The 25,523-nt window shown below is 38.9% G+C and overlaps 2 protein-coding genes across 2 annotated transcripts; one reads left to right on the top strand and one right to left on the bottom strand.

The window, feature by feature from the left end:
* Positions 1–520: 520 nt before the first annotated feature.
* LOC140241567 (cilia- and flagella-associated protein 58-like) lies at positions 521–16,660 on the bottom strand. The gene is made up of 17 exons (XM_072321303.1): positions 16,481–16,660; positions 14,889–15,191; positions 14,071–14,219; positions 13,383–13,539; positions 12,492–12,686; positions 11,530–11,667; positions 10,750–10,909; positions 10,166–10,260; positions 9,284–9,463; positions 8,249–8,410; positions 7,473–7,591; positions 6,326–6,494; positions 5,521–5,744; positions 4,735–4,951; positions 3,953–4,072; positions 3,050–3,183; positions 521–2,341 (listed from the first exon to the last, which is right to left on the bottom strand). The coding sequence occupies exons 1-17, from the start codon at positions 16,487–16,489 to the stop codon at positions 2,218–2,220; spliced, it is 2,655 nt and encodes an 884-aa protein (XP_072177404.1). The 5' UTR covers positions 16,490–16,660; the 3' UTR covers positions 521–2,217.
* Positions 16,661–17,084: 424 nt separating this feature from the next.
* LOC140241578 (grpE protein homolog 1, mitochondrial-like) lies at positions 17,085–25,062 on the top strand. The gene is made up of 4 exons (XM_072321312.1): positions 17,085–17,185; positions 20,545–20,683; positions 21,906–22,145; positions 22,806–25,062. The coding sequence occupies exons 1-4, from the start codon at positions 17,085–17,087 to the stop codon at positions 23,001–23,003; spliced, it is 678 nt and encodes a 225-aa protein (XP_072177413.1). The 3' UTR covers positions 23,004–25,062.
* Positions 25,063–25,523: the final 461 nt, after the last annotated feature.

Below are 25,523 nucleotides of genomic sequence, written 5' to 3'. Positions count from 1 at the left end.
AATTCAGGCTGCAACAAAGTAAAAATTCAGGCTGCAACATATATCCGCTCTATGTTATCAATTATTTGTTCGGTTATAATGAAATTTTGATATAACAAAAGAAAACTACCGGTCCGGAGGACTTCATTATAACGAGAGTTCACTGTATTCAGTTTAAGCGAGGCACAGTACAGTGTACTGATGCAGATGACATATGAGCATTCTCAATGGCCATGGTGATATTGAGAGAAGAAAAAATATTGTTCGTCATTTTTCCATTTGCTTTTGATGGATAACTGGAGAATATTGTTACATGTATCACACAATTGATCAGTTATCTAAATTATTGTTTGCTCTTTTTTTTAACAAATAGATTAATACTGTAGATTACATGATTGGACGCCACTAGGTACCACTCTACTGTAAAACTTGTCCTACAGAATTGACTGGATGATTTTGCAAAGCAGTTTTAGTATACAATTGATTGTACATCTAAAATGGTATTGTAGGCATTATGGCCATTTACCTTCCACTATTTTTAACTTGAAGTGCCCTTGTCATGTGATTATACATAAGGAAGAGTAGTTACTTGTTGCTGCACTGGTCGTAGGAGTGTGTATCTCATTTTCTTTTTTGTTTTGTTTTTTTATCTTGTAAGCCCACACTTACCGAAGTCCACGAGACGGAAAATAAAAATTGTTTACTTTGGATTCTTTGTGGATTGAAAAGCAATGACTTTCTACAGGAAGATAGAATAGCTTATTACTAGATCCCTGGAAGGAAAATATCCATAGATTGGAAAGTAGTAGTAACCAAGCCTATTGTTGCAAGATATGTTGCAAACATATCAATCTTCTTTGAATAGGGATGTACCCGTAAGTTGTGCTTGATAACTATAAGGAATATTATAAGCCGCCATAATTCTGCATATCTATGGATATTTTCACCCAAGGACCAGTTGTAACAATTCAATGTGTCTAGACCAGTGACGCACACTTTAATCTGTGCCTGTCTCGGTTGTCTGCTGCTTTTTTTGGCAAGCCTCAAATCAGTTTTGTGGCTGTCACGAACACCTTAGAAGTAATCTTTGTTGTAGACTGATATTCTACAAAAACAGTTAAGTGTTGAATATAAGTGAATACCTGAATACAATAAAGACCCAAATCCATCAGAAAAAATGTAGAGAAAAAAAAATAACATCCAAATATGTGTAGTTGTGATTTTTCAGTTCTGGGAATGTTATGTAATTGAAATGTAAAACAATAATTTGAATGACTACCGGTACCTATTTGCATTACTTTGCAAGGGGTTTTCAAAGATGGTAGCCAAATTTGGACTTGCGCCGTTCTTGCATTCAATTGCAAACCAGACTATTCCAGCTGTTTGATGGAAATGGTGTATTCGGGGATTGTAGCAAATGATCTTGAATTAGCAAAATAATGGTTACGATAGCGAACAGTGCTTCCAATAAATAAGTGCACAACTAAACAGTATCAAAGTTTGATGACAGAAAATATTTTATTTGAATTCTGATGTCAAAATTTTGAATACAAAGACAAGGTGAGACATACTAGTATTTGTAAATGGACGGCACATAGGTGTATACTGCAAAGTTTGTGGTATTAGTATACTATAGGTAAAGGATAGCAAACAGAATACATGGGTTGCAGTAGTTTTAGACAATAAACTGTGTTTCACCACTGCTTCTGTGCCTGGTAATGAATAAATGGGAAGCTGACATGAACAAATACAAAGTAAAAATGGAGTCCAACAGCATCATGTTGTCTTGTAATCATTTTGGCCATACAATATCCACTGGTGTACATATCCTCTTCATTAGGTGTATTCTTTGAATGAATGCCCGAAAAACTTGTGTATTTGAGATGTGTATAAAACATGCATTTATTTGAGATAGATATATCTGATTTTGCATGAACATATCAACTTGATGACTACCCTTCCCCCCCCCCCCCCAACATCTCACTCGGCTGTTTTAATCTACTCCAATATTAAAATGTAACCCCACCACAAACCTGCTGAATGTAAGCAAAACCACAAAGTCTGCTGAATGTCTGATCCTTTCATTATGTTCCCACAAATATACAGTGAAATCCATTTATGTAATCACTATGTAAAATCCACTGAAAAATATCATTTTTGAGAAGACGGGCACAAAGGAGTTTAACATAAATGGTTGATGGCATGGTCAACTTTGGTAGAATGTATCATCTGGGGTTTTCAGCTGGCACCCACTTTCCCGGTCTGCTTCAGGTTGAACCCCCCGCCCGTAAAACGAGGCCCGTCGGTCCGTTGTGGTTGGATAGGGGGCGCTCCAGCTTGTGCCAGGGCTCTCTCTCTTTCTCTGCAAATAAATAAATTGGTGTAAATTTATGTTAACAAAAAAAAAGAAAAAAAGAATGATTTGCAGATCAGAACAAAGGGAAATTGTAATCTATTCTCTCATTATCTATCATTTAAGCCCACTAATTCTGAAAATATTACACCTAGGCCCCATTTCCTAAAGTTGCTATGATAGCAACTCTTGTTGGGATGGTAACAATCATGGGAATGACAAGAATCCAGCTTCTTGATTCGCTTTTGTCACGGGAAGTTGCGATTTCAGCAAGAGTTGCTATCCTAATATCTTTAGTGAAATGGGGCCCAGATGCTGATTTGAAGAGTCAGAGAATGGCAAATACAACGTACGTTTGCAGATGCAAAAAAAAAAAAAAAAAAAGGTATTTATAAATATCTATGTAATCAATCTACTGGGAAAATTTTTTTGTTCTTTTTTTTTTTGGGGGGGGGGAGGGGGTTGTCTGTTTGTTTTTTGCACAGCTTAGTTGTATAGATCAACAATGATGCATGCACCACAACAACACACAGAATATGGAATGAGTTTTGTACAATCACCTAACTACTCCAGATATGATGCATGGTTACAGATGAATTAGCAAGCTAGACTATAAACCTCACAAAGGATTACAGATTACATATGCAACTCTTCTCCTCTTAACATCATGTGAGCATCAAGACCAAGTTTTTACTACTCAAGTCTACTGTGTCTCACCTTGCTTGCTGCTCCTTGCGTTTCTGTGCATAGTATTTCTTCTTAGCATCCTGCAGCTCCTTTGCCAGTCTTTCGATTTCGTACTTGTACTCCTGCACTTGAGATTCGTACATGTTCAGCTCTGAGGCCATACCCTGCACAAAAGAAAACAAAAATACATTATATACTCATAGTCATCAGGTTAACAGACATGAAAACATGGCTATGTAAGATCACAAATTGAATTCTTGTATCATGATATCATCATCTGACATACCAGCATTTTTTTGATTATGCATGTTAAGGCACTTTGTAATTGCTACTGAAGAGCCACTAATCAAATGGATGTGTTCACACACTGGATGATACATATTGCTCTCAAGTGAAGGGATATATGCAAATCTGTATACCAAGGCTCATATATGTTCAAACATGTACTCAAACTATGCAGTGAGACACTATGAAAACCATGACCTACATCAACTTCTTCCAGCAATATAGTCTCCATCAACTATAAGGCGAAAACTTCATTTGACTTTTTGATATTTCTAGGATAGTTATATAATGAGGGGGAAATGTAGGATGTCTTCCAATAGTACAATGAGAGAGAATTTGAGAGCGCTCTAGGAAGAAATTCACTCGGTGACTTTTTAAAAATAAAAAACGAAGAAAATTTTTCTCGTTCAGGATGAATTTTGGGATTTTTTAATCATGCGGAATCAAGACAGACATGTAAAAGTTGCACATACAACACTCAAAAATATTTGTGTGCTTTGATTTTCTTACTAGTTTCTGGTCTTGCAAAATGCGGGAAAATTTCCACTTTTATAGTACTTGAGAACTGGTACCAGAATACAGAAAAGTAGATATGAGACAGGGGAGAGGGAAGAAGAAGGAAAGGGGGTTATTCTATGGATCCCCTACCTTGAGCTGTTTGGTCTTGTCCTTCAGGGTCTGCTGGTAGATCTGGAGCTGTTCTGCCACCTCGGGCCCCGGCTGTCTGGCCAGGATGTGCTTCAGCTCCACATAGAGCTTCTCCTTCTCCTGTAAGACACAGAAATACACATGAGAAGGTAATAAAATCTATAAAGTGCAAAACTAATTACACACAAATTCCATCTATGAATAAAGAATTTTGGGATGAACACATAAAGAAATCAGAGCTTTGCATCATGTCCATGGTTGGAACAGAATAAACATGTATCATATTAGTAAGAACATCAGTAGCATTTGTAAATGCATCTAACCATCCTAATATATGATAGGCACTGTACGAGCTGAAATTTTCGCGGTGGTTTTATTTTCGCGAATCGCCTTTGAATCACAAAAATAACAACACGCAAAAATAACAACGTGCAAATAAGTAAGTTCAGTTAGACCCTCGCAACCGCGAAAACATCCTCGAAGGACCAATTCGCGAAAATATCTGTACGCGAAAATTTCAGCTCGTACAGTAACACGCAAAATATAATAAGACCAATCTCCTAGGACCAGGGTCCTGTTGCATGAAATTTTTTACCTAAGAAAAACTCTGGTAAGAAATGAAAAGCTCAGGATAACACAATTTTGCCTTAGATTTTAACACAGGAAAAAGAGCTCTCTGTAAAAAGTAGCCGGAGTTCTTTCCGATTAATAGTTTCATGCAACAGGCCCCGGCTGTATAAAAGTTACAGATGGTTAATTCTTTCATATTCTGAGATGCTGACCTGAATGAGGAGCTCCTTCTCCACCACTTCCTCCGTCTTCTGGATGAGCCTCTTCTGCAGCGTCTGGATCTTCTGGATCATCTCGTAGGTGCTGGGGTCGGAGCCCTCCAGCTTGCGCCAGCGGTGGATGTTCATGGGGTTCTCCAGCTCCTCCTCCAGGGCCTTGCAACGGGTGCGCTCTCGCAGCAGCTCACGCTGGAGATGGTAGACCTCACGCCTGAAAGGAAGAGGAAGGACGATCAAAAATATAATTTGAAGTGGGGAGTTAGCAGAGAAACCTGAGGAATTTGTTGTGTCAATTCAGTTTGATATCAAATGTTGGCTGAAGGAACTTAAACTGCCGAAAATATAAATTGTACAAATTAACAGTTGTTCGTATTTAATTTCTAATCTACAAATGAGCTATTCATTCATTTACTCATTGACCTTTTCATCTAGTCTGGCATAAACACAAAATTAATCTGTACATATATAAAAAGTCAAAAGAAGAGAAATATTTAAAATAATGTATATATTGCCAAAAACTAAGTATGAAACAAAAATTAGACAAAAGGTCTGATTTCACATACACCATAATTTGATGCTAGTCATGAAAGGACATACGCATTACCATCTTTACTGGACACAAAAGGCTCTGTTTTATAAACTTCGAGTACTTCACAACCCTTCAAACTCACAATAAATGCAGGTACTGAGGCAGCATCATGGAAGCTTTACTTTGATTATCTTGCGAATACATAACTTTTCGAAAAAGGCATTATGAGTCATTGGTTATAATGGTCTTACCTGAGGTCATCGACATTGGCGACATTCTTGTTGAGGATGTTCTTCTCCCGGCGCAGTTTCTTGATCTCCAGCTTGAGGAGGCGGATGTCCTCCAAGCGTTGGCGGTACTGCAGCTCTCCCTTGCCCAGGGTGGAGTGCTGGATCTTGATCTTCTCGTAGAGCAGCGCCAGCTCATCATTTCGTCGCACCAGCTGCGTGCCCAGGATGTCGCGCTCGCTGATCACCTGTTTGCGCAAAGGAGCAAAATTTTCAAAAGTTTGAGGAGGCCTGTATGGGTGATGTCCATGCATGCTCACATTGTGGGTGGGTGTGGTTCATATGCATGCCACACCCAACCCTTGCTGGTATCTCAAAATTGACCCTGGTGTGGTGACAGTAGTGATGCCCACATGGCGTTTTTGGGGTGTTAGAAGTTTGTGAGGCTAATGAAAATATCCCCAACAGCAAACCTAGAATGCATTTATTTGATTGAAAAATACTTTCCTGATGTATCCTAAACATAGGATGTTGAAATAAAGAAAAGATGTACCTTTCTATCATGCATTCATGCGCAAAATACAGTATGATAAGGGAAATTTTGACTTCAGACCTGTAGAGTGGCAAATTAATCCCATTTTACAGTCATCTTGCAAATCATATAGAGTTGACAGCTTTGCATTTGGACTACATTCCAGATTCACGCAACAAGATGACAAGTTTTGTTCATAATTGTAGTTGTTTTTATCTATCTATCTATCTATTGATTTATCTATTTGTTTATTCATTGGCTTATTAATTTTGGGGACAATTTTAACAAATTCCGTACCTGATCCAGTTCCTTCTTCTGTCGGAGTCGCTCAGCGTCAGCCTCAGAGATGATCTTGAGGAGCTTCCTCTCCTCAGCCTCCTGGGCCTCAATGTAGGCCTTGCTCTCTGCTGCCTGCTGCTTCATGCGCTGTAACTCAGCCTTGAGGGCCTCCTTCTCCTTCTCAACTCTGACATTGGGAGAGGAAGGCAGGTTAAAGACTAGTGATGATGGGATGCATTTTGAGTGTTTCATTTTTGAAGCTAGCACAACACACAACAGAAAAGACAATTTCCCATTCATGAAAAGGTACAGAGTCATAGCTAGAATTGTACTGTAAAAGAAGATATTTTTGCAGCATGAAATTTTCATGAATTGGAGCCGACAGCCTTTTTTGCAGCATGAAATTTTCGCGAGTTGCCTCTAACACTCAATGCGTATAGTGTAAACAAGAACTTTCACATGCATTTTAATTTCGCAAATCTTGGCTCTCGCGAAATTCGCAAAATTAAAATGCACACAAACATTCCTCGTTTTACAGTATTTACCATGGTGACAACTATCAAATGCTCATAGCGGATAAATAGCTGCCTACTGCCGCCACTGCAGCAACTGCTGTCATTGGAAGTTGTATGCAAGTGTTGTGCTATCTGATAATATGCTACGCTAGAACAATGAAATGTCAATTTTCTTGATAAAATTTATATCACGGGGAAAAAATAACACAAAAATTGTTTTGTTCGGCAAAGTTCCAGATAACAAACTAATCAAAGTCTGCCCAAAAATGCTTTGTGTCAGATAGTATATAGTGTAAGCAGAATGACGTCATCCTTATATTAGGCAAAGGACAATTTTCAGAATTACTCAGATTTGCATTTAACTCAGTTTTGAAGTTACATGTAAACTTTCATTTCATTTCATTTCATTGCTTTCCATTTCCACCAACAGATTATACACAGTCATAAACACTACGTAATTGTCTGAATGCAAAGTACTTTCTTTGAAAATTGAAGAGGAAGCTCAGTCAAGGAAAAGGTGTAAAGTTATCTGACTGTATTTATCTTAATCATCACACAAGATATATCTTAGAAGAATGCATCACATCTGTGATCAAGTGCCACAAATGACCCTGGGAGTACATGCTCACAAGATGTCCACTGGTCATTACCTCTGGTGGTCAAGATGTTCCTTGACCAGTGCAGCCTCCTTGGCCGTAATCTCCTCCTTCAGCTGGTCAATCTGATGGTTCATGATCTTCAGCTTGCGCTTCATCTCTGTGATCTCATCCTAGAGAAGACCACACAAAACTTCATCTTTAGCAAGTGTGTTGTTACCAATGGCGGGACAGGGCTTCTGACCCATCACTTCAATATTTCTACTGGGGGTGGGGGAGGGGTAGTGTTACAACTTTGAAGTCAAAGACATCATTATACTGTTTTAGAGTCAGTAGATAACACATAGCATTCACTGAAACACCTATTGTGAAATCTAGAGCAAAGCACTCTCATATTGGGTCATTTAAGTGTAAAAGCATAGAAATTATTCAACAGGTGAAACCTCCAAAGTTAAACAAGTCTACAATTTCAATATTCAATACACTAACTCCATATCCACATTGCTGTCTCCATATTACATGTGTTCAGGTTTGTTTGCTCGTTTATCGATGAAAGAAATAGATGGAGCACTTACAGTTACGTGCACAGGGAATGTTGATTTCAAGATTTTTGTGTCAATCCACTGATCAAAACTGTCATAAAGATGAAGTGATTGTGGATCACTATATCGTCTGACTACATGAAAACAAGAAATGGGAACATTCTTGTTCCTTCTCTTGGACACACTGTGATTGTGATTCTATTCACACTCAGGAAAAGTATTTCAATGACGTAAAATAGTTTATACAGCTAAAAAAGCAAGCAGCAGAACTTCAACATGAAAACCTACCTGAGACTCAATGAGGTTCTTGCTGTACAAGTTGCGGTCACTGCGGACAGCCTCGTACAGGTTCTGCTGCTGCTTCAGCTTGGTCTCGGCCTCAGCGATCTTCTTCTTGTAGTCAAAGATCTGCATCTCACGCACCTTCACATCCTCCATGTGTTGCAGAACCTGCCAGGGTCAAAGGTCAGACAACCCACCAAATATAAAATATCATAGTCTATTGACAATCTTTTACAAGCAGCAGTTGTTATGTGGATGTTGACACTTATTCATTCTTTCTGAGTCGCTCCGATCATGTTCTCATTCCTGCTTCTTAGCCATCGGCATTTGTGTGCTTTCAAGATCATGATACATTCTTTCTGTAAGGAATATTTTTTTGTTTTCAACAAATCCTATGTCTGTCACAGATGATAGGTAATGCAGGGTACATTACTGTGATTGTGCTATGCAAGTGCCATACAGGTCTTTACACATTAACACAGAAGATGCCATATCACATCAAACAATATCATGATAGCCGAAGATCTTCATTTCTATCGAATGCAGTTTACATATTTTTAAACTAACGTCCACAAGTCAAACATTTTATATGACACAGCAATCTTCACAAATCTAGCTGATATTTCTATTTTCAGTGACCTTAATCTCTCATGATCTAACTTGATATAATTTAAAAAATGACATGAAACATACACTTTACTGGTTCAAGCAACTTCTCGTATCAACAGAAATGTACATCAGTTCAAATTCCGACTCCCTTTCTGTCCTTATAGATCATCCCAGGTATGAAGTCACATGGTAACTAGATCTGGGGTTTCCCATCTTACACAAGACTTCTTATTTCTTTTTGAATTCCTTTCCACTTGAATGATTTCTTTTGGATATTAGTACTAGATATATTGAATGAAGATGACCCTCGCTGTCAAGCCTTAACATGCCCACCACCAAAGTCAAGGAATGCTCAACTGAGAAAGCTCAAACACTTCTCATATTTTGTCAGTAGGAGCAGTCTGATACTGGTGTAATCAAACCGAGATGTACCTTCTGGGTTAGGTCACTGGCCTCGTTGATGTAGCGGTCGCGCTCCTTCTCCAGCTGGTAGATGATCTTGCGCTGCTTCTGGGCCTCCTCCTTGTAGTTGGCAATCTCCTGCTCCAGGTTCTTCTTGGACTGCTCATGGAGCTTGACCAGGTTCAGCTGCTTCTGGGTGGCACTTGCAGCCTGTACGTTGGGAAGAGGTTGGCAACTTCAGCATCATCATCACATATTGCTCATGTACTCTAGTCAGGGCAGGGGCTCAAATATTTGTAGTGTGCAGAAACAGTAGACAACTTCAGCATATCATCACGAATTGCATTATATGTACTCACACAGACAGGGGCTGCAATATTTGTCTTAAGCAGAGACCCTGATACTAAGGTTGGCGAGTAAATATCACACATGAAAAGATTTAGACATGGAATTGAGTAAAATAAGTATCACACCACATTATGGCAAATCATCCCAAACTAACAAACATCAGTAGATCAAACTGATTATCTGTGCATTTTCAGAAGAAAATGAAGTATTCCCCAATTTGTGGATGCATTAGGTCACTAATTTGAAGGTTGTACTGCAGTATTATGGAAGTGGAAGTATGTTGACAGATTTTGACAACCTCTGGACAGAATACACAACCCAAGGTGTAACAAGCACCTTGGCGACAAGACATGCCCGACACAGAGGACTTATGTTTGTTTTGTTTTTTGTTTGTTTGTTTGTTTTTTATTTATCCAGATGCACCAAGTACTGGCAATATATGAAACCAATGTTCCTTGTATCTGCATATTCAAATACATAATGTTTCTAAAGAGAATATGGCTTATCCTGTTCTTCATGGTGATCAGTTTGGGACAGACATTTTCTTTGATATAACTACCGTACCTTGAGCAAGTTCTTGTTGAGGATGTCTCTCTCTCGCACCAAGTCATCAATGGCCTTGCGATCCATTTCAGTCTGCCTCTTGTTGGCCTCAATTTCTGTGTTTCAGTTGAATGTGGGAAGAAAATGCATTTGAGATTAAATCACTTGGTTATTTCCATTTCTGTAATAAATGCTTTGCCCAATAGCAAGTGTTCAATACAAAACAAATCAAATCAAAACAAAGCAATTAGGAAAGAGAATAAGTATTGTAGTTGTCGTGAGGAATGATATCTGAAGTGATAATGAGCCTCACATATTGCTTCAGAACATAAGCAAAGAGCATATGAGACAAGATCAACTGAGTCTACTCTGCTAGATAAGAAATTTCTGGAGGGCGACACTGCAACAGAGACCCGACACTTCTTCTCATCAATATGATATGACAAAAATTAATTTGGCTTAAAGTAGGCTTGTTTGTCAATGTGCCTGTCTCAATTTCAAAGGATGTTCCATATACTATGCTCGGAAAACATCAGCAGTTTGTATGTTGCCGAAAGCAAGCCATGTAGGAACTAACAGAGTCAAACAAATGCTGGGACACTCACCTCTCTCCAGGGCGACAATCTGGGACTTGAGTGTCTCCTTGGCCTGCTCAGTCTCTCCCTTCTGCTCTTCAACGGTGCGCAGCTTGCGCTGGATGGTCTCCCGCATCTTACTCAGCCGCACGGTATCATTCTTCAGGGATCCAATCTCCTCCTCCTTTGCCTAATTGCCATAGTAACCAGCAGGGGAAAAGATGTTACGCAGGCAACGTTCCACGAAATAATGTACTCACTTGCAGCTATACACATAAACATACTTTTGATATACATTGTATTTCAATATATACTTTTTTGATGGAGCCATTTGTTGGTTTGAGTGAACAAATCAGGAATCAAGTGTGAAGCAATCAGACACACACAAGAACAATCTTACACATTATTCAAAGTCATGGATTTTTGCTGAAGAATTTAGCTTTGAATTTTAGCAAAGTATTTTTTCCCACAGAAACTCTCTTTTCCTTCAACACCAAGACAGTCAGTACACTTTCTACCTAGAAATTCCACATATGGATACACAAAATCTAGCACACTAATTGCAGAGTATAGATACAGTAGATTCAATACAACATACAGCTAAAATTGCCACATGTCTATTCAGCTGCCAAGTTCAATTATGCCAAATATACACACGAGTTGTAGCCAGAGATACAACACATGTCTTTCCATGCTATGAGAAACCTGCTACTGTGGATCCTAGTTAGACACCTTCACCGAAAAGTAATATGATTCAAATGTCAGGATACCCAGGAATGTAGGGAGGTAGAGATGGTAGCTTTATTTTACCTTCAGTTCATTGACCCTGTGTTGGTTTTCTTGAGCCAGGCCATCGCAGTTAAGCAGCTGGGTCTCGTAGTCCTGCTGGAGTTTGGTGAACCTGGCATTCAGGATGTCAGTATCCTTTTGGGTGCGCTCAAAGAGAATCTACGGTGACAAAAAACATTGTCTAAAATGGGACATTCTTACCCACAAGCATCTGAGAGTACAGTGAGAACATGGAACATTTCAAATGATCATTTCATGCAGCCAATATTTTGCATGTGCATTTGTGTCACAGTTTCAAAGGTTTCTGGTAGGGTATTTTCAAGGAGGAGGGGTTGTGTCTGAAGTTCAGCATTGATACCAACCATCTTTACAGACTAATACTCAGAAATGGATATAAGCATTTACATTCTACTCATTCTGGATGCCTTTCAAATTGTAAATGCAGTAAAATTAAAACAACTGTTAATCTGCAGAATCTTACAATTTCTACAATTTTTATTTAAAAGCCTTTATACAAATAGCATTAGAGGTCTTCTCCATTTCTGCTCTGACGAACAACAATCATGGAATTGCCTCCAAACGTTTTAAAGACAAGAAGCTGCATCAGAATTATGTTTGAAAGAAAGAGATTATCAATGAGGGGTGAATATGTGCTGTCACAAATTTTTTACTAATTCTCACCCTGCGTACAAATGCGTTTGTCAACTGTTGATCTATATCTTTACCAAACATGTCAGAAAAGGGAACCAGTACAATTAAAACCAGTCATCTACTGTATGTTTGTAGAGAAATGAGCTGAATTCTGGAGAACACTACTACTATTTGACATTAATTCTGTCCAGTTTTCTATTCTCTTAAAACATTTAAAGCATGTGTTATTCATTACACAGCATAATGTTCTCACGCATCCCCAAAAAGTAATACAAGTCAGTATGAGAATGCATATCTTAATGTCAGTAAGACTAAAGCTGACAGGCACCAACCTTCTGCTCCTTCAGCTGTGTCTCCAGGCGACTGATGTCATCACGGTAACGCTGGCCCTGCTGCTGCATGCCCTTGATCTCATTGGTCTTCTGCTCCAGTTCCACCTTGGACTGCTTCAGCTCACGGTCCAGCTTCTCTTTCCGCCGCTGCTCTCGCTGGGCCTCATTGCTGCGAACCTGGATGTCTTGGTTGAGCTGAAGGAAATATAAAAACATGCATTGATAATAATAGGAATGAAAGAAGAGACCAAAGGAGTGATCACTCATAGAGCATGGAGAAATTTTACGAATACAATAATCTTAAGAGCAAAGGCACTACATCTGTTACAGTTTCTAACTCAAGTAAAGCCAAAATCTGTGTCTTGAATACACACTACATCAGAATCTGTGTCATGGATATACACTAGACAGCTAAGGAAGCTATAGAGTTTGAGGAGTATAAGGAAAAGAATGTTCTTGCGTTGATAACTGTGACTCCTAATCTTGATGTTTTTGTCACTGAAATGGGAAAAGAAACATAAAAGATGTGAGTTGATATACTGTAAAAGCCATTAGTTTCACAAACAGATATTTTCATGAATGAGGTCACAGACATTTAAAAGGGATGTTATTTTCGTCATTTGACACCAAGGCCATCGCAAAGACCTTAAATACGCAGGTAGTGAGAAAAATCTCTTTGGGCTACTGTAAGTGCATTTATGCCTGTCTATTTACTCCGTCACTTTATGGGATCAAAATCAAGTGGCAACATTTTCAAGTGTTGTGAAATTCTCCGCCCAACAATGATTCACAAAATTTGTGAAAATTAAACCCTTGCGAAAATAAGAGTTGTTACAAATTAACAAAACACAAAGACTACAGACAAGGGTGGCTCAGGCATTTACACTGTACCTCAGCAATTTTATTCTCTGCCTCAGTCCGGTCCGTCTCTGCCTTCTGCTGCTTCTTGCTAGCCTCTGCCAGCGAGTCTCGCAGCTTGACGATTTCCCCCAGCTGCTCGTCACGCTCCTTGGTGAGATCTTCCTTCACCTTCAGCAGTTCATTCACACTGCAAAGAGCAATCATCACAACTTTCTTGATAATTACATCAAATAATACTGCTATGCATGATTCAAGCACAAAGGTCTACAAAGAGGAAAGAATGAATGTGTGCCCTTTGAAAGTAAACCGTTTTTTTGTTGTTTTTTGTTTTGTTTTGTTTTTTTTTTTTTGCATTTTTATCATAATTGACTGTACATTTTTCTGTTTGAAATCTTTGTGTCCCAAATCATACTTCAGGTTTCAACAGTGCAAGTCCTGTTAAGAATCAGAAAACAAAGTATACACTGTATGTCCACATCTCTGCTTGCATGAAGGTTGAACCTGAACCTTACAACAAAGAAAGCCTGCTTCAAGACGACAAAAAACCTTTGTTTCTAAAGTGAGTGAGATTGTTGCTAAAAACTCATCAAATGCCATTCAATTCAAAATCTGAGCAATGTTTACTTGACAACCCCCTCCACCCCTCCACCCCTCCCCCCCCCCCCCCCCAAACACACACACAAATACACTCTGGGTCTGCCACTGCACCAGACCTCACCTGTGTTCCTGGCCCATGGTCAGTCCAGCCCCTTGCTCCACCAGCCGGCTGAGGTTAGTGATCTCCAGCTTGAGGGACTGAATGGTCTCCCTCGCTCTCTGCTCCTTCTCCTGGGAGGCATCCACCATCTTCCAGGCTTTCTCGATTTCCTGGCAATAACGAATTATTGGAAAACGATTAATGCATGAAGCCAAAAGTGAGTGATTCTTATTTTACGGGCATACACAGATCTTCTACCATTACTTAAACTGTCAAAAACACAATCACTAATTAAGTTTGGCAGTTTAATATAACAACCACAAGAACAATAACCAGAACATATACTGTAAAATGAGGAATATTCGTGTGCACTCTATTTTCGCAAGAGCCAAGATTCACAAAACTAGAATGCTGGCAAAAGTTCTTGTCTACACTATTTCTATGCATTGAATGTTAGAGGTAACTCACAACAATTTTATGCCACGAAAAATGGTGTCGGTTCCAATTCACAAAAATTTCATGCCGCAAAAATATCATGTTTTACAGTATATTGTAATGATACCAATGTACATGTATCTTTTACTCAATTGTGAGGAGATGAATAGACAACTCTGTATGTCAAAACTTCATTGGTTCTACATTGGTTTCTTTTCCTCACCTACTGGATTATATAAATGTTGAGATTACATTTTAAGTACCTGTAGTATATTTTCCACATTTTCTGTTCAGTACATGTATGCATACTAAAATTTACAGTGTACTCATTGATATTTAAAAACAACAAAAAAAACATTAATGCCCAAGTATCCCATTATTAAATGTCACAATATTGTGCCTACTTTTTTCAGTTGGGCAATGGTTGTCTGGTCTTCTTGGGACAGCTTCAGAGCAGTGGCCACCTTGGCCGAGTTGGCCACAATCTCCGCGTTTAGCTCCCGACATTTCTGCATCAGCCGCTTCTCGCTCTCGTGAGATTTCTTCAGGGCGCGGTGGAGCTTCTCATACTCTGAGCGAAACTTCTCCAGGCTCCGGTCGCCCATCAACTCATTGAGAACCTCCTGGAAGTCCTTCTCCAGTGCCTCAAAGGCACTGTCCTCAATCGCCGGTTTGTCCTTCCCCGCACTGTCATCTCGCTTCTTCTCCTGACAAATCAAGATAAAGATGCAGTTATGTTTAAGAAGGAAGGAAACAAAAATACAAAAAAAAAAGTCAACAAATTTGTCCATTATGTAAATCCGTAAATGGTAAGTGCGTGTCATTCTCATCAATGTAAAATTCTTCTGGAACGAAACAAAAAATAATTTCTTTACAATCCATCAATAGATTTCTAACGTTATACAGTTGTAGGGTTGGGGGTACCACGTATCGTCACCCTAAGGATCTGTAGCTTGTTTATTCTAAAAATATAACACAAATCCGCCTAATTCTTACCTCAAATATGCCATAAATACTACAGTTTTGAATGTCGTGACCGTCTCGTTGATTATGAATCTCCGTTTTAAAATAGCGCAATTTTAGTGCGTGCGGTCCGTTTTCTTCGCGCAGCTAAAAAGAGAACCTTGCGATCGGCACCCCCTCCCCTCCATAGGTATACACGTGAATTTCACAGCATAGGTAATACACGTGAATTTCACAGGCCATAGGTAATACACGTGAATTTCACAGCCATGCGTCGTACATGTACTGAGCGGATGTGCAATTTTTAGCTTGGTTTGTTTGAGTTTGATTTTCGTTTCTTCGTTTTTATTGTCTTTGACTTTATAGCTAATGACACTTAATCCCGCGCGTACCTTTTCGTTCTATACGCAAACATGATACGCAGGGTGCCGATGGGAAGGTGCCCTGCCAACGTGGTGCCCCAACCATACCGGTACGTTAACCTACCAATTGTATTGTTAGTTTCTTAAATTCTATTTCATCTCGATTCCTTCTTCCTGAAGAAGTAGAAATAGAAAAATCATGAATTGGAAGCAGCCTAACGTCAGTTAGACGTTTTTCTATTACAATTTATGTTGCACAGAAATGTCAACACTACTCTGCTCACGTTGCATATTTTCAAAAGTGACTTCATTCAATTAGGCTTAACGTTAACTGTTGCAAGTTAGAAACTATAAGTTAGTATAACGTTAAGCGTTAGGCCCTATAACGTTAGTAATTTTTTTTAATTCTTTATATTTTTCAAAAGTGACTCCATTCAATTTTCATCAGAATGAGCAATAATGACAAATTAAAGGTTAGTTTGTGTCTAACACTACTCGGTGTAACTAATTTAGATAGTTGTTCAAATGAAAAATTTTGAAAATCATCCGGAGGTCCCCTTTTTTCATTTAACTGGGTGAATTAGCATGTTATTGTTGTATTACTTGTATAAGTTGTAACAATAAAGCTTCTTTTCCGCTGGTAAATATTGTCTGTCTTAGTAACCCCTTACCTCTGTCATAACTGCTTCACAAGCTGGAGCTTATTGGATTAGAATTCGGCGTATTGCTCGCAAAATGCTGTCTTAATGTCTCGATTCCTGTGCTAGATCATGTAGATTCTAAACAGACGTGCCTTGAATGTGTTGATACACGATATTGTTTGGGTAGTGTAGGTCTACGTCTGTGTACAGGCTTCACTAGCACTGTATACGCACGCGACGCTGTAGGATCTGTAGGACACACACACAGGGTTGCCGTGCAAGCTCGGTGAATGTTGATACGTTTCCATGCCGCTTCACATATTTTGGATTGACAATAACACAACGCGAATTGAATATAGTTTAGAATATGTGGATCCTTTCTTCCATCATGTAAACAGAAAAACCTCAATAACTTCGTATCATAGTTGATAAAAATCTGTTTATGCATAGATAGATGTCGTATCAATCACTTTTAGAATAACTTTAAGCAGAATTTTGTGCGTGTGTGACTGTTCACTGGAACATTATCATTGTTATCATTCCGCACGAACGGATGTCGATCGAGTTCACACTGTGATCGATTGGGATGTACGGGGCATTATGGGAAGGATCATGACGCAATCATTATTACAAAATGGCAGCCACCATGGTCTCACGAGCGCAGAGGATACGTCTGTGCGGTGTTCAATTTTCTAATCTAAATACTACGTTGGGAAGAAGACTAAGTTGTTCTAGGTAATTATGTCAACGTATTGTTACACTAGATATTCATTTTATTTTGTAAATTTACTAATCTTGCAAAATAAGAGTGGTTAGTTTATGCAGTTGAGGTAATCGGTGATGAGGAGTGCTGTAAACTGTATTAAGTGTATCGCACAGTTCCACCTCGCCTGCGCATCCCGGCCGGCCGTGCATGGTGAGGCAAGATCGTACGTGGTCTCTCCCGCTGCGCTGCTGCTGCGACGACACACACTGCACGTGCACACACTATCGCACGCATGATCGGTCAATGATGATGCAACATATTGGTTACTGTTGTATTCATATCAGATTCCATTTATTTGAGACTGAATGTCCATGTGGCCGAAGAAGTACATTGGTCATTGTACATGCTAAGTTGGGGAAAAATTAGATCGTAGATAGCCACCACCACCCGAAAATCAGATGTACATCAAGCCATGAAATGAGATCAATTATCCGTAGATTAATACGTGATATAGACATAAACAGTGTTTAAATCAGTCTATTTTTTCGTTTTCTTGAAAAAATCTCACATTTTACTAACTTTTCGCGTACCCGATTTTCCCATTGTAGTGGCGGCTTTGATTCGCCCATCATCGTAACAACAAGAGCTCGCTAGCGATGAGCCAGCGCGCAGCCTGCGCGGCATCTGCGGGTAGTCGTAAATCACACAACACCCACTGCGACACCCGCGGCAGCAACCGCGAAGCTCTACACCGGGCTCCGATCGGGCAGCCAATTTCACTGAAACAGGCATTGCAAGATCCATTTCGTGTACCGTTCTTGCCACATGCGCTAACTTGCGCTCGATAAATTTTCCTTTCAAAAAATCAGAAAACATTTCAATTTTGAAAAAAGTGAAGTTTCGATACTGCCATATTTTGCGCAATGTGGATTAAGTACAAAATACACCAAAGGTCACGACAAATAAGTGCGAAATTTCGACTTAGCATGCCAAACAGATCGTCCTCCTCGGGCTACTAGCGATAGGTAGCAGCCGCAAACCCACGTACAGGATGGCAAAAGTAGTTCAGGTTTGTGATTCGAACATGTTGTTTGCAGTACGGCCGTATTACTTTTGAAAAGAATGATATCAATGCACCCTGTCATAACTGCTACAGCTAGCGATCGTCGCGAATGGGCTCAGAAATTGAGCACACTGCGTGTGTAGAAAACGATGTACATGCGCGACAGCGCCATCTAGTGCTGAATGACGAGCGCTATCGTAGAATTTATTTCTTCATGTTCAGCTGCAGATGTTGACTTCATCATAATATTGAAGTTCATGCATGATATTGATAACATTACAACTGACAACCCGCATGGCCGCATCGGCGCATGCGCAATTGCAACACAGAGCAAGCTCAGTCAGCGCGAATTTTACGATTGTGTTGAGTTTTGATAAGGAGTTGAAAATCACTTTTTGTCACCTCAAACTCATTGAATGTATTAAATCTTCATTAGACTAATGACACTACATCAGTAGACAGTACATAGGCCTACATTGTAACTATGTTATCGACATATAGATGTATGATGTACATACACTGATACAAGTACGCATTTCACAACTTACCGAAAATGAGGTCCCAAAGATTATATGGAGCATGTAATTAAATGTGCAAATGGTAAATCTGATAATCGGGAGTTCGCACGCGATCTGAATGCACTTCTAAAGGTCACGCTGTTGACCGTGCAGCTAGATTGTACTAAAGAGCACACGCCCGCAATTGCGAATACTAGTAGTAGTAGATCGCTGCACTTCCAGCCACGCATGCGCGTGCATAATTTGCAGAGTGGTCAACGTGCCATTTTGAATTCTGCAACGATGAACCTCGACAGTCGGGGATTGCGCTAGAAAGTGTCATTTGTTTTTTTTTTCTATGGACTTATCGCGAAGGCTGTCCATGGACGCACATGGACTTATCACAAATGTACCTTCTGTAATATTATGTACTGTATAAGCATGCTCTTTACCTTCCGTCTGACTTGCACGGCATCTGGTCGGGCTAATGCAATGAAAATGTTGGTCTGTTGAATTAGAGTAAAAACACCAGTTTTCAGACACTACACAAGCTACACGTACAATGTACATTGTATGTTATCAAACTACTTTTTCTCAATGTTGATTTTTTTAAATACATCATAAATTTCACAAAATTCCAAAATAAATTATCGCTGTGATAATCCCATACCAAAATTTGACCACTTGCAAAAGCATACTGCATAGCCTGTTTCATTTTCTATTAATTTTGGACAGCGTTATGGTTGAAATATGGGCATTATGCTTTTACCTTTGATTAGTGCAGAGTGACTATTTGGATGCTTAATACCTCTGAAAACATAAACATACCTAGGGTTGATGAATTTCAAGTTGACAGATTACAAGCAATGCTTTCCAAAACCTCTCGCTGCTGCTTTGGGGAACACATGCGATATTTAAGAAGATTATACAAACAATCAACCATGTTTAATGTCACAAATTTTGGGTGTTTTCCATGTTTGTTTTTACTATTCCTTTCTGAAATGGAGGGGTCTGGTCGTTTTCTTCTTTTCTCTTTTCCTTTAAGAGATCAAGATTGTGAACAACAAAACCTGAAGTATGTATTTTATTGCCGAGGTCTTAGCTTAAAAGTTGGTGCAAATTCTTTCTGTTTGCTTACATACAAAATTGTACATTGCATGTGCATACATGTAATCTTAACAAGAACAAAATTTGACTGGACTACAGTACAACCATTATGTACTTTAAAGGGGAAATCCAGTCCAAAATAAGTTAGTCGATCTGATAAAAAAAGAGTAAAATCTTACAAGTTCAAATCAGTAGTAAAGATTTGACTGAAATCAGATGAAAAATTAGGAAGTTATGACATTTTGAAGTTATGCTAATTTTTGCAAAACAGTTCTTGTACAGTGGATATGAATATGCAAATGAGTGAGCTAACCATGTCATAACCTCACAATTTTCCAATGATCATGTAAGAAAAAAATTATGAAAATTCAATATTTCGGTCATAGATCACTCGATTTCAATCAAAATTTTACTGTTGAACTTGTAACATTTCACTCTTTCTTATCAGACTAATTTATATTTGGACTGGATTTCCCCTTTAACTACAGGGTACATATTCCTGAGATTAGGAAAAGATTAGGAATGTCACTGACACACTACCCACAGTATTTGCTGATATAACTGGAATTTCTTGAAGTATGCACTGTTTCATCAAAATCCTGCGTGCAAGTACTGTGTATGGGGTACCTGTATGTGACATCACCTAAGATGCTTAGTTTAATGCCGTACAGTTGTACATGTACAATGCAATAACCTGTTAACATGAACATTGTGATTGCAGCAAGCTACTTGTTGAAACCAAAGAAGCCAGTAGTGCGGATCCTAAGGACAGAGCTGCAGAAGAGCCCAAGTTATCGGAGGCGGAGCAGAAGCTGATTGAGGAAAAAGAAAAGCTTGTGGCTCAAGTTGCAGACTATACAGTAAGTTCTGAGGCACTGTGGTGTTCAGAAATAACCTGTTTGTAGCTGATATGCCATAAGATGCAGCTCTATTTATGTAGCCTGGCTAGAATACTGTTATGTCATAATCAGAAACACATCTATGATAAATTCTTGGCCATCAAGGAGAGAATGACTGAGAAAGAATCATGTCCAATATACAGGAATGTTGTATTTGAATAGAGGATTTGTGATTTTTGTCCTTTGTTATTAGGTAAAAAAAAACAACAACAAAGCAAATGAAAAATAAAAAGAGAAAAAGATAGGAGCCAATGGTCTTATTGCATTATATTATACAGCTCTGTTCACTTTTTGGCTTGGTTTGACATCATAGATGATCAGTAGAGCAAACAGTATTTTTTTTTTTGTCTTTGTTTGTTTGTTTGTCTGTTTTATGGAACGGAGGTCAGTTTCCATAGATAGTAATACACTAAACAGGTGATTGATTTTCGGGAAAGCAGTGTGGTATGTATAAAGGATAAGCTTGTGAAATTTGAAATGGGAGATGCAAAGTTTTCTTGTGGGTTCATACTTCATGTGTATCAGTTGACAAAATGCCCATGTCCCTATTGACCAAGGAATGAAGATGCCTTCCTGGCAATGCTTAGTACATGAACTGTATATTGAAAGTGGCAGGTTCTGTAAAAGAGCTTGTGCTTACTCTGAGTTAGTCATTAATGAGACCATAACATGTTCATGAACAGCAGCATTATGTACTTGTAACCAATCAAGCTTGTTTGTGCTAATTACTGCATCTCTAGAAGTTATCTTTCCCTATAGTTCAAGAAATATATCATCGCTGGGGTGACAAGACCTTGTATCTGCAATTTTGGTGAAAATGACTTTTTTTATTACATTGTAATGGTCAAATAATTGATTAAGTGATGTCCTGTCCAAATCCCAACTGTCTTACTAAAAAAATGAAGCTACCACGGCATGTCAAAAGAAAGGCTATCCCATTCGCCACAGTGCTTTGGCCGCCATGTTTTTTGGCTCTCCTGAACATTGGACATTTTGTAGATACGAGGTCTTGTCGCCCCAACGACGATATATTTTTTTTTATTTACTTATTGATCCCTCTAATATTTGTTCTTTTGTGAATCCATGCACACAAATGGAAATTCAACACAACTACAAGCAACCACTAACAATGTTGGTCTGAAATCCATGATAATCCCTCTTCAAATGTACATGTATCCTCCAGGACAAATACAAGCGCGCTCTTGCAGAGACTGAAAATGTGCGGATGCGATTCACAAAGCAACTTGGCGACGCCAAACTGTATGCAATCTCAGGATTCTGCAAAGACCTGCTAGAAGTTGCCGACATCCTGGGAAAGGCTACCTCTAGTGTACCTCAGGAAGCAATAGACGGCCCAGACGCTAACGTCCACCTCAAAGGTCTCTTTGAAGGTCTGCAGATGACAGAGACACAACTTCAGAAGGTGAGGTCCTTTCTCTGCTTTTGGTACATGTCATATTTGTTTGTCATCATTACTATTCTTCCAAACTTGGGTTGGAAGGAAGATGTACCTGTATAATGCATCATATCTTTTTGGAAATAAAGGGAAAATGCATTCCATTTGCCTTATTTCAGTGAAGTTCAGAACTTCAAAAAGCTCACAATTTTCTTGGAAACTGCCTGAGAATGTCAAATGCTAAAAGGAATTTTCCAAATGGTAGTATGTTCATGTGTTGAAAGATAAATTATAGTGTGAGGTATGGTTTCTTATCTACAGGTATATTTCGGTTCGTTAAGTCAGTGAACATAGATTGATATAATGCCAAGTACAAAAGGACAATAAGGAATATATCATGTTGCAAAATAATTCAATTTATCTGATAATTCAAAACATTGAATGTAGTTTACTGCTTGTTGCGAGACAAGTAGCAGTTTGATTTTATGAGGGTATTCTGTTGGGATCATTTTCAAACGTAATTGATGTGTAAGCATGTCTTTGACACTGAAAATGTATCTGGAATGTGGATATTGAGTAAGCATCCACCTCAGCATCCCATTGTGCTTGAATGTATTGGAATTAGTGTCTGCATATTGCTATCACAAATTCTTGTCACACATTCTGCCTCTCATGTGGCTGTGACAGGTCTTCAGCAAGCACAATCTAACTCAAATAAATCCCGTCAACAACGAGCCCTTCGATCCCAACCTCCACGAGGCGCTCTTCGAGCTGCCAGTGCCAGACAAGGAACCAGGGAGCGTCGCCGTGGTCTCCAAGGTGGGTTACAAGCTGCACGAGAGGACTCTAAGACCTGCCCTCGTTGGTGTTGCCAAGGCCCCCTAGCAACTGGGACAGCATCCAGGATGTGCCATGTCTCCTGAAGATGATTGACGGACTGTCCAAGAACCTCACAAAAAAAGAGTATTCGGTAGATGGTCGTGCCGATGGACTGGAGATTTGTATTGCTGGGAAGCATCGTCTCCATGTTTCTGTCTCACCAAATTTCATCAGACTCCATAAAGAGAGTGAGGCACTCGAGTTGATGCTGATGTAATCTACATTCAGGCATCGGCAGGTGGTTGGTGAAGTGACCACAACAAAGAATTTGCACCTGCATTTGTTGCAGTGAACAGTAAATACTCGTAGTACCTATGAGCATGCATACAGTAATTGATTAACGTTTCTCAAGATCATGGTATGTAAGTGGAGGGGTTCTGAAATGAAGGTAGTAAGTACAATCTACCTGGTAATCAATTTACCTGGTAATAATACAGTAGATACCTTTTTGTATGGAAATTTCTCAAGATAATGATATATTTACCCAGGGAATTATGGTGTCATACAAAGTCAGTAACGTGGTCTTTATTAGTTTTGATTAGTCTGGTTTAAAGTAGATCCCCTCCCCTATCTTTCAGAAAATTGCACTTGAAGCAGAATTCTTTGAGTACTGAACACAGAAAAGATGGTACAGGTGAGATTTGTAATACAGTTAGTACCAGTTCTGTAGCAGTCATTGATTTTTTTTTTCTAATGAAAGATCTCATTCCCCCAATTCTCATGATGTTCTATCATAGATGGCACATATTAGTCCCCCCCCCCCCCACGCCCCCTGCCAAGCAATACGTTGTACATGTACACTGTACATGCACACTTTACTTTTGTGAGGACCAGTCAACTTGCAAAATTAACTGTGTATACAGTGTTGATACTACACCATAAAGTTTGAATTATAAAAGTTGTGATACATGTATTGAAAGAAAAAATGGCTATTTGTGACCAATGATTATGAGCTATGATGTTTACATGCAGACCTTTTTATTCCGTTGTACACACACATGCAGTAGAGTAAGCAAAAGGGACATCCTGATTTTTTTTTTTTTTTTTAAAGCAAATGCTCAAGTGTATTTGTGACACATGTTTCATGATTGTAAGGTGAGGGTATGTTCAGTTCTAAGAATAGCAGGGATCATGGATTACATGTGTGCTACAGTTCACAAGAAAATAACGAGATATATTTTCTTGTGCAAATGAGATATACACACTGTTCCGAGGTTTTAGTTCATATTAGACAAATTGAGTCACTTGAGAATGTAGCATTCTGTGAAAGATATGAGTAATCTCATCATAAAAGATTACCGGGGATTTACCATGTGCATGCATTGCCATCTCTTGGTCTCATTCCATACACAATGTACACATTTTTTGCGGATCCTTGTGTGGAGATTTGACACCATAGCATACCCCCCCCCCCCCCAAAAAAAAAAAAAAAAAAAAAAAAAAAAATCCTTTGCTTATCAGCATCGTCATCAACAATACCATCAACCTCATAACTATCAATATCACTGTCATCATAATGAGCATCATCTTTATTTTGGGGATGGAAGGGAAGGCCGTAAACAAGGGTCTGTTGGCAAGTATTAGGTTCAATTGTATGTACGGTTTGTGTATGTTATCAAGTCAGAGTTAAAGGGGATGGCTAGTAATTGATCAGTGGGAATGCTGGGGGATGATTGTTCCAATCCTTGTGGGATTCATTTAAGAGTACATTATATATCAGTTGTTGTTTGAAAATTATTTGCTTCAGAATGGTCTCATGTTCAAGTAATGTGCGGTTCAATTGCCCCGTCACTGTACAGGCATGCCAGCCTGGAACCATTAAACTGCACATTACTTGAATGTGAGACCATTCTGAAGCAAATAATTTTCACACAATAGATATATAATGTACTCGTAAATGAATTCCACAAGAATTGGAACAATCATCCCCAGCATTCCCACTGATTCCTACTGATCAGTTACTAGCCATCCCCTTTAACATTGCACAAGTGTATGTGCAATGGTAACTTTCACAATGTTCTGTGCATTGCAAATGTAATTGGATGGATGATTAAATACATATGTCTATCAGATTATATCATGTGGTGAAAGAGAATTTTATTTGGCATTTGCAACACACTCTTTCATGTTACATTGTAATATCAGCAAAAATCTTGTGGATATTGAAGAGAAAGGGTTAGTTGAGAGCACATGTATTGTGAAATCAAACTGTACATGTACTGCAAATACAATGGCAAAAGTTCTAATTTGACTTTTCACATGTACAGTGCACTCCTGTTGTACAGTTACAAGCAAAATTTCTTTTACAACGAAGTAAAATTGCAGGTCCCAAAATTATCAAAAGTATATCTCTCTATACCTCATTTGTTCAGTTATAAAGAAATTGCAGGTCCCAAAATTATCAAAAGTACATCTTTCTATACCTCATTTGTTCAGTTATAAAGAAATTTTGATGTAACAGACCTGCCAGCCCTAAGGATATGTACAGCTGTAACGAGGAGAATCCTGTACTGTTGACAAGCACTA

The sequence above is a fragment of the Diadema setosum genome, chromosome 18, assembly GCF_964275005.1.
Source record: "Diadema setosum chromosome 18, eeDiaSeto1, whole genome shotgun sequence".
In the NCBI taxonomy this organism is placed as follows: Eukaryota; Metazoa; Echinodermata; class Echinoidea; order Diadematoida; family Diadematidae; genus Diadema; species Diadema setosum.
The sequence above is the reverse complement of the archived record's forward strand: the minus strand, read 5'-3'. Positions and strand labels throughout refer to the sequence as shown.

Excerpts from the sequence above, each read along its gene's own strand:
- LOC140241567 (XM_072321303.1), bottom strand. Across the intron at positions 14,220-14,888 it reads CCATTGCCCAACTGAAAAAA|GAAATCGAGAAAGCCTGGAA; the intron begins GTAGGCACAATA and ends CGTTATTGCCAG. Across the intron at positions 10,910-11,529 it reads ACAGGGTCAATGAACTGAAG|GCAAAGGAGGAGGAGATTGG; the intron begins GTAAAATAAAGC and ends TATGGCAATTAG.
- LOC140241578 (XM_072321312.1), top strand. The coding sequence starts at position 17,085 with ATGGCAGCCACCATGGTCTCACGAGCGCAGAGGATACGTCTGTGCGGT. Across the intron at positions 17,186-20,544 it reads AGAAGACTAAGTTGTTCTAG|CAAGCTACTTGTTGAAACCA; the intron begins GTAATTATGTCA and ends TTGTGATTGCAG. Across the intron at positions 20,684-21,905 it reads CTCAAGTTGCAGACTATACA|GACAAATACAAGCGCGCTCT; the intron begins GTAAGTTCTGAG and ends TGTATCCTCCAG.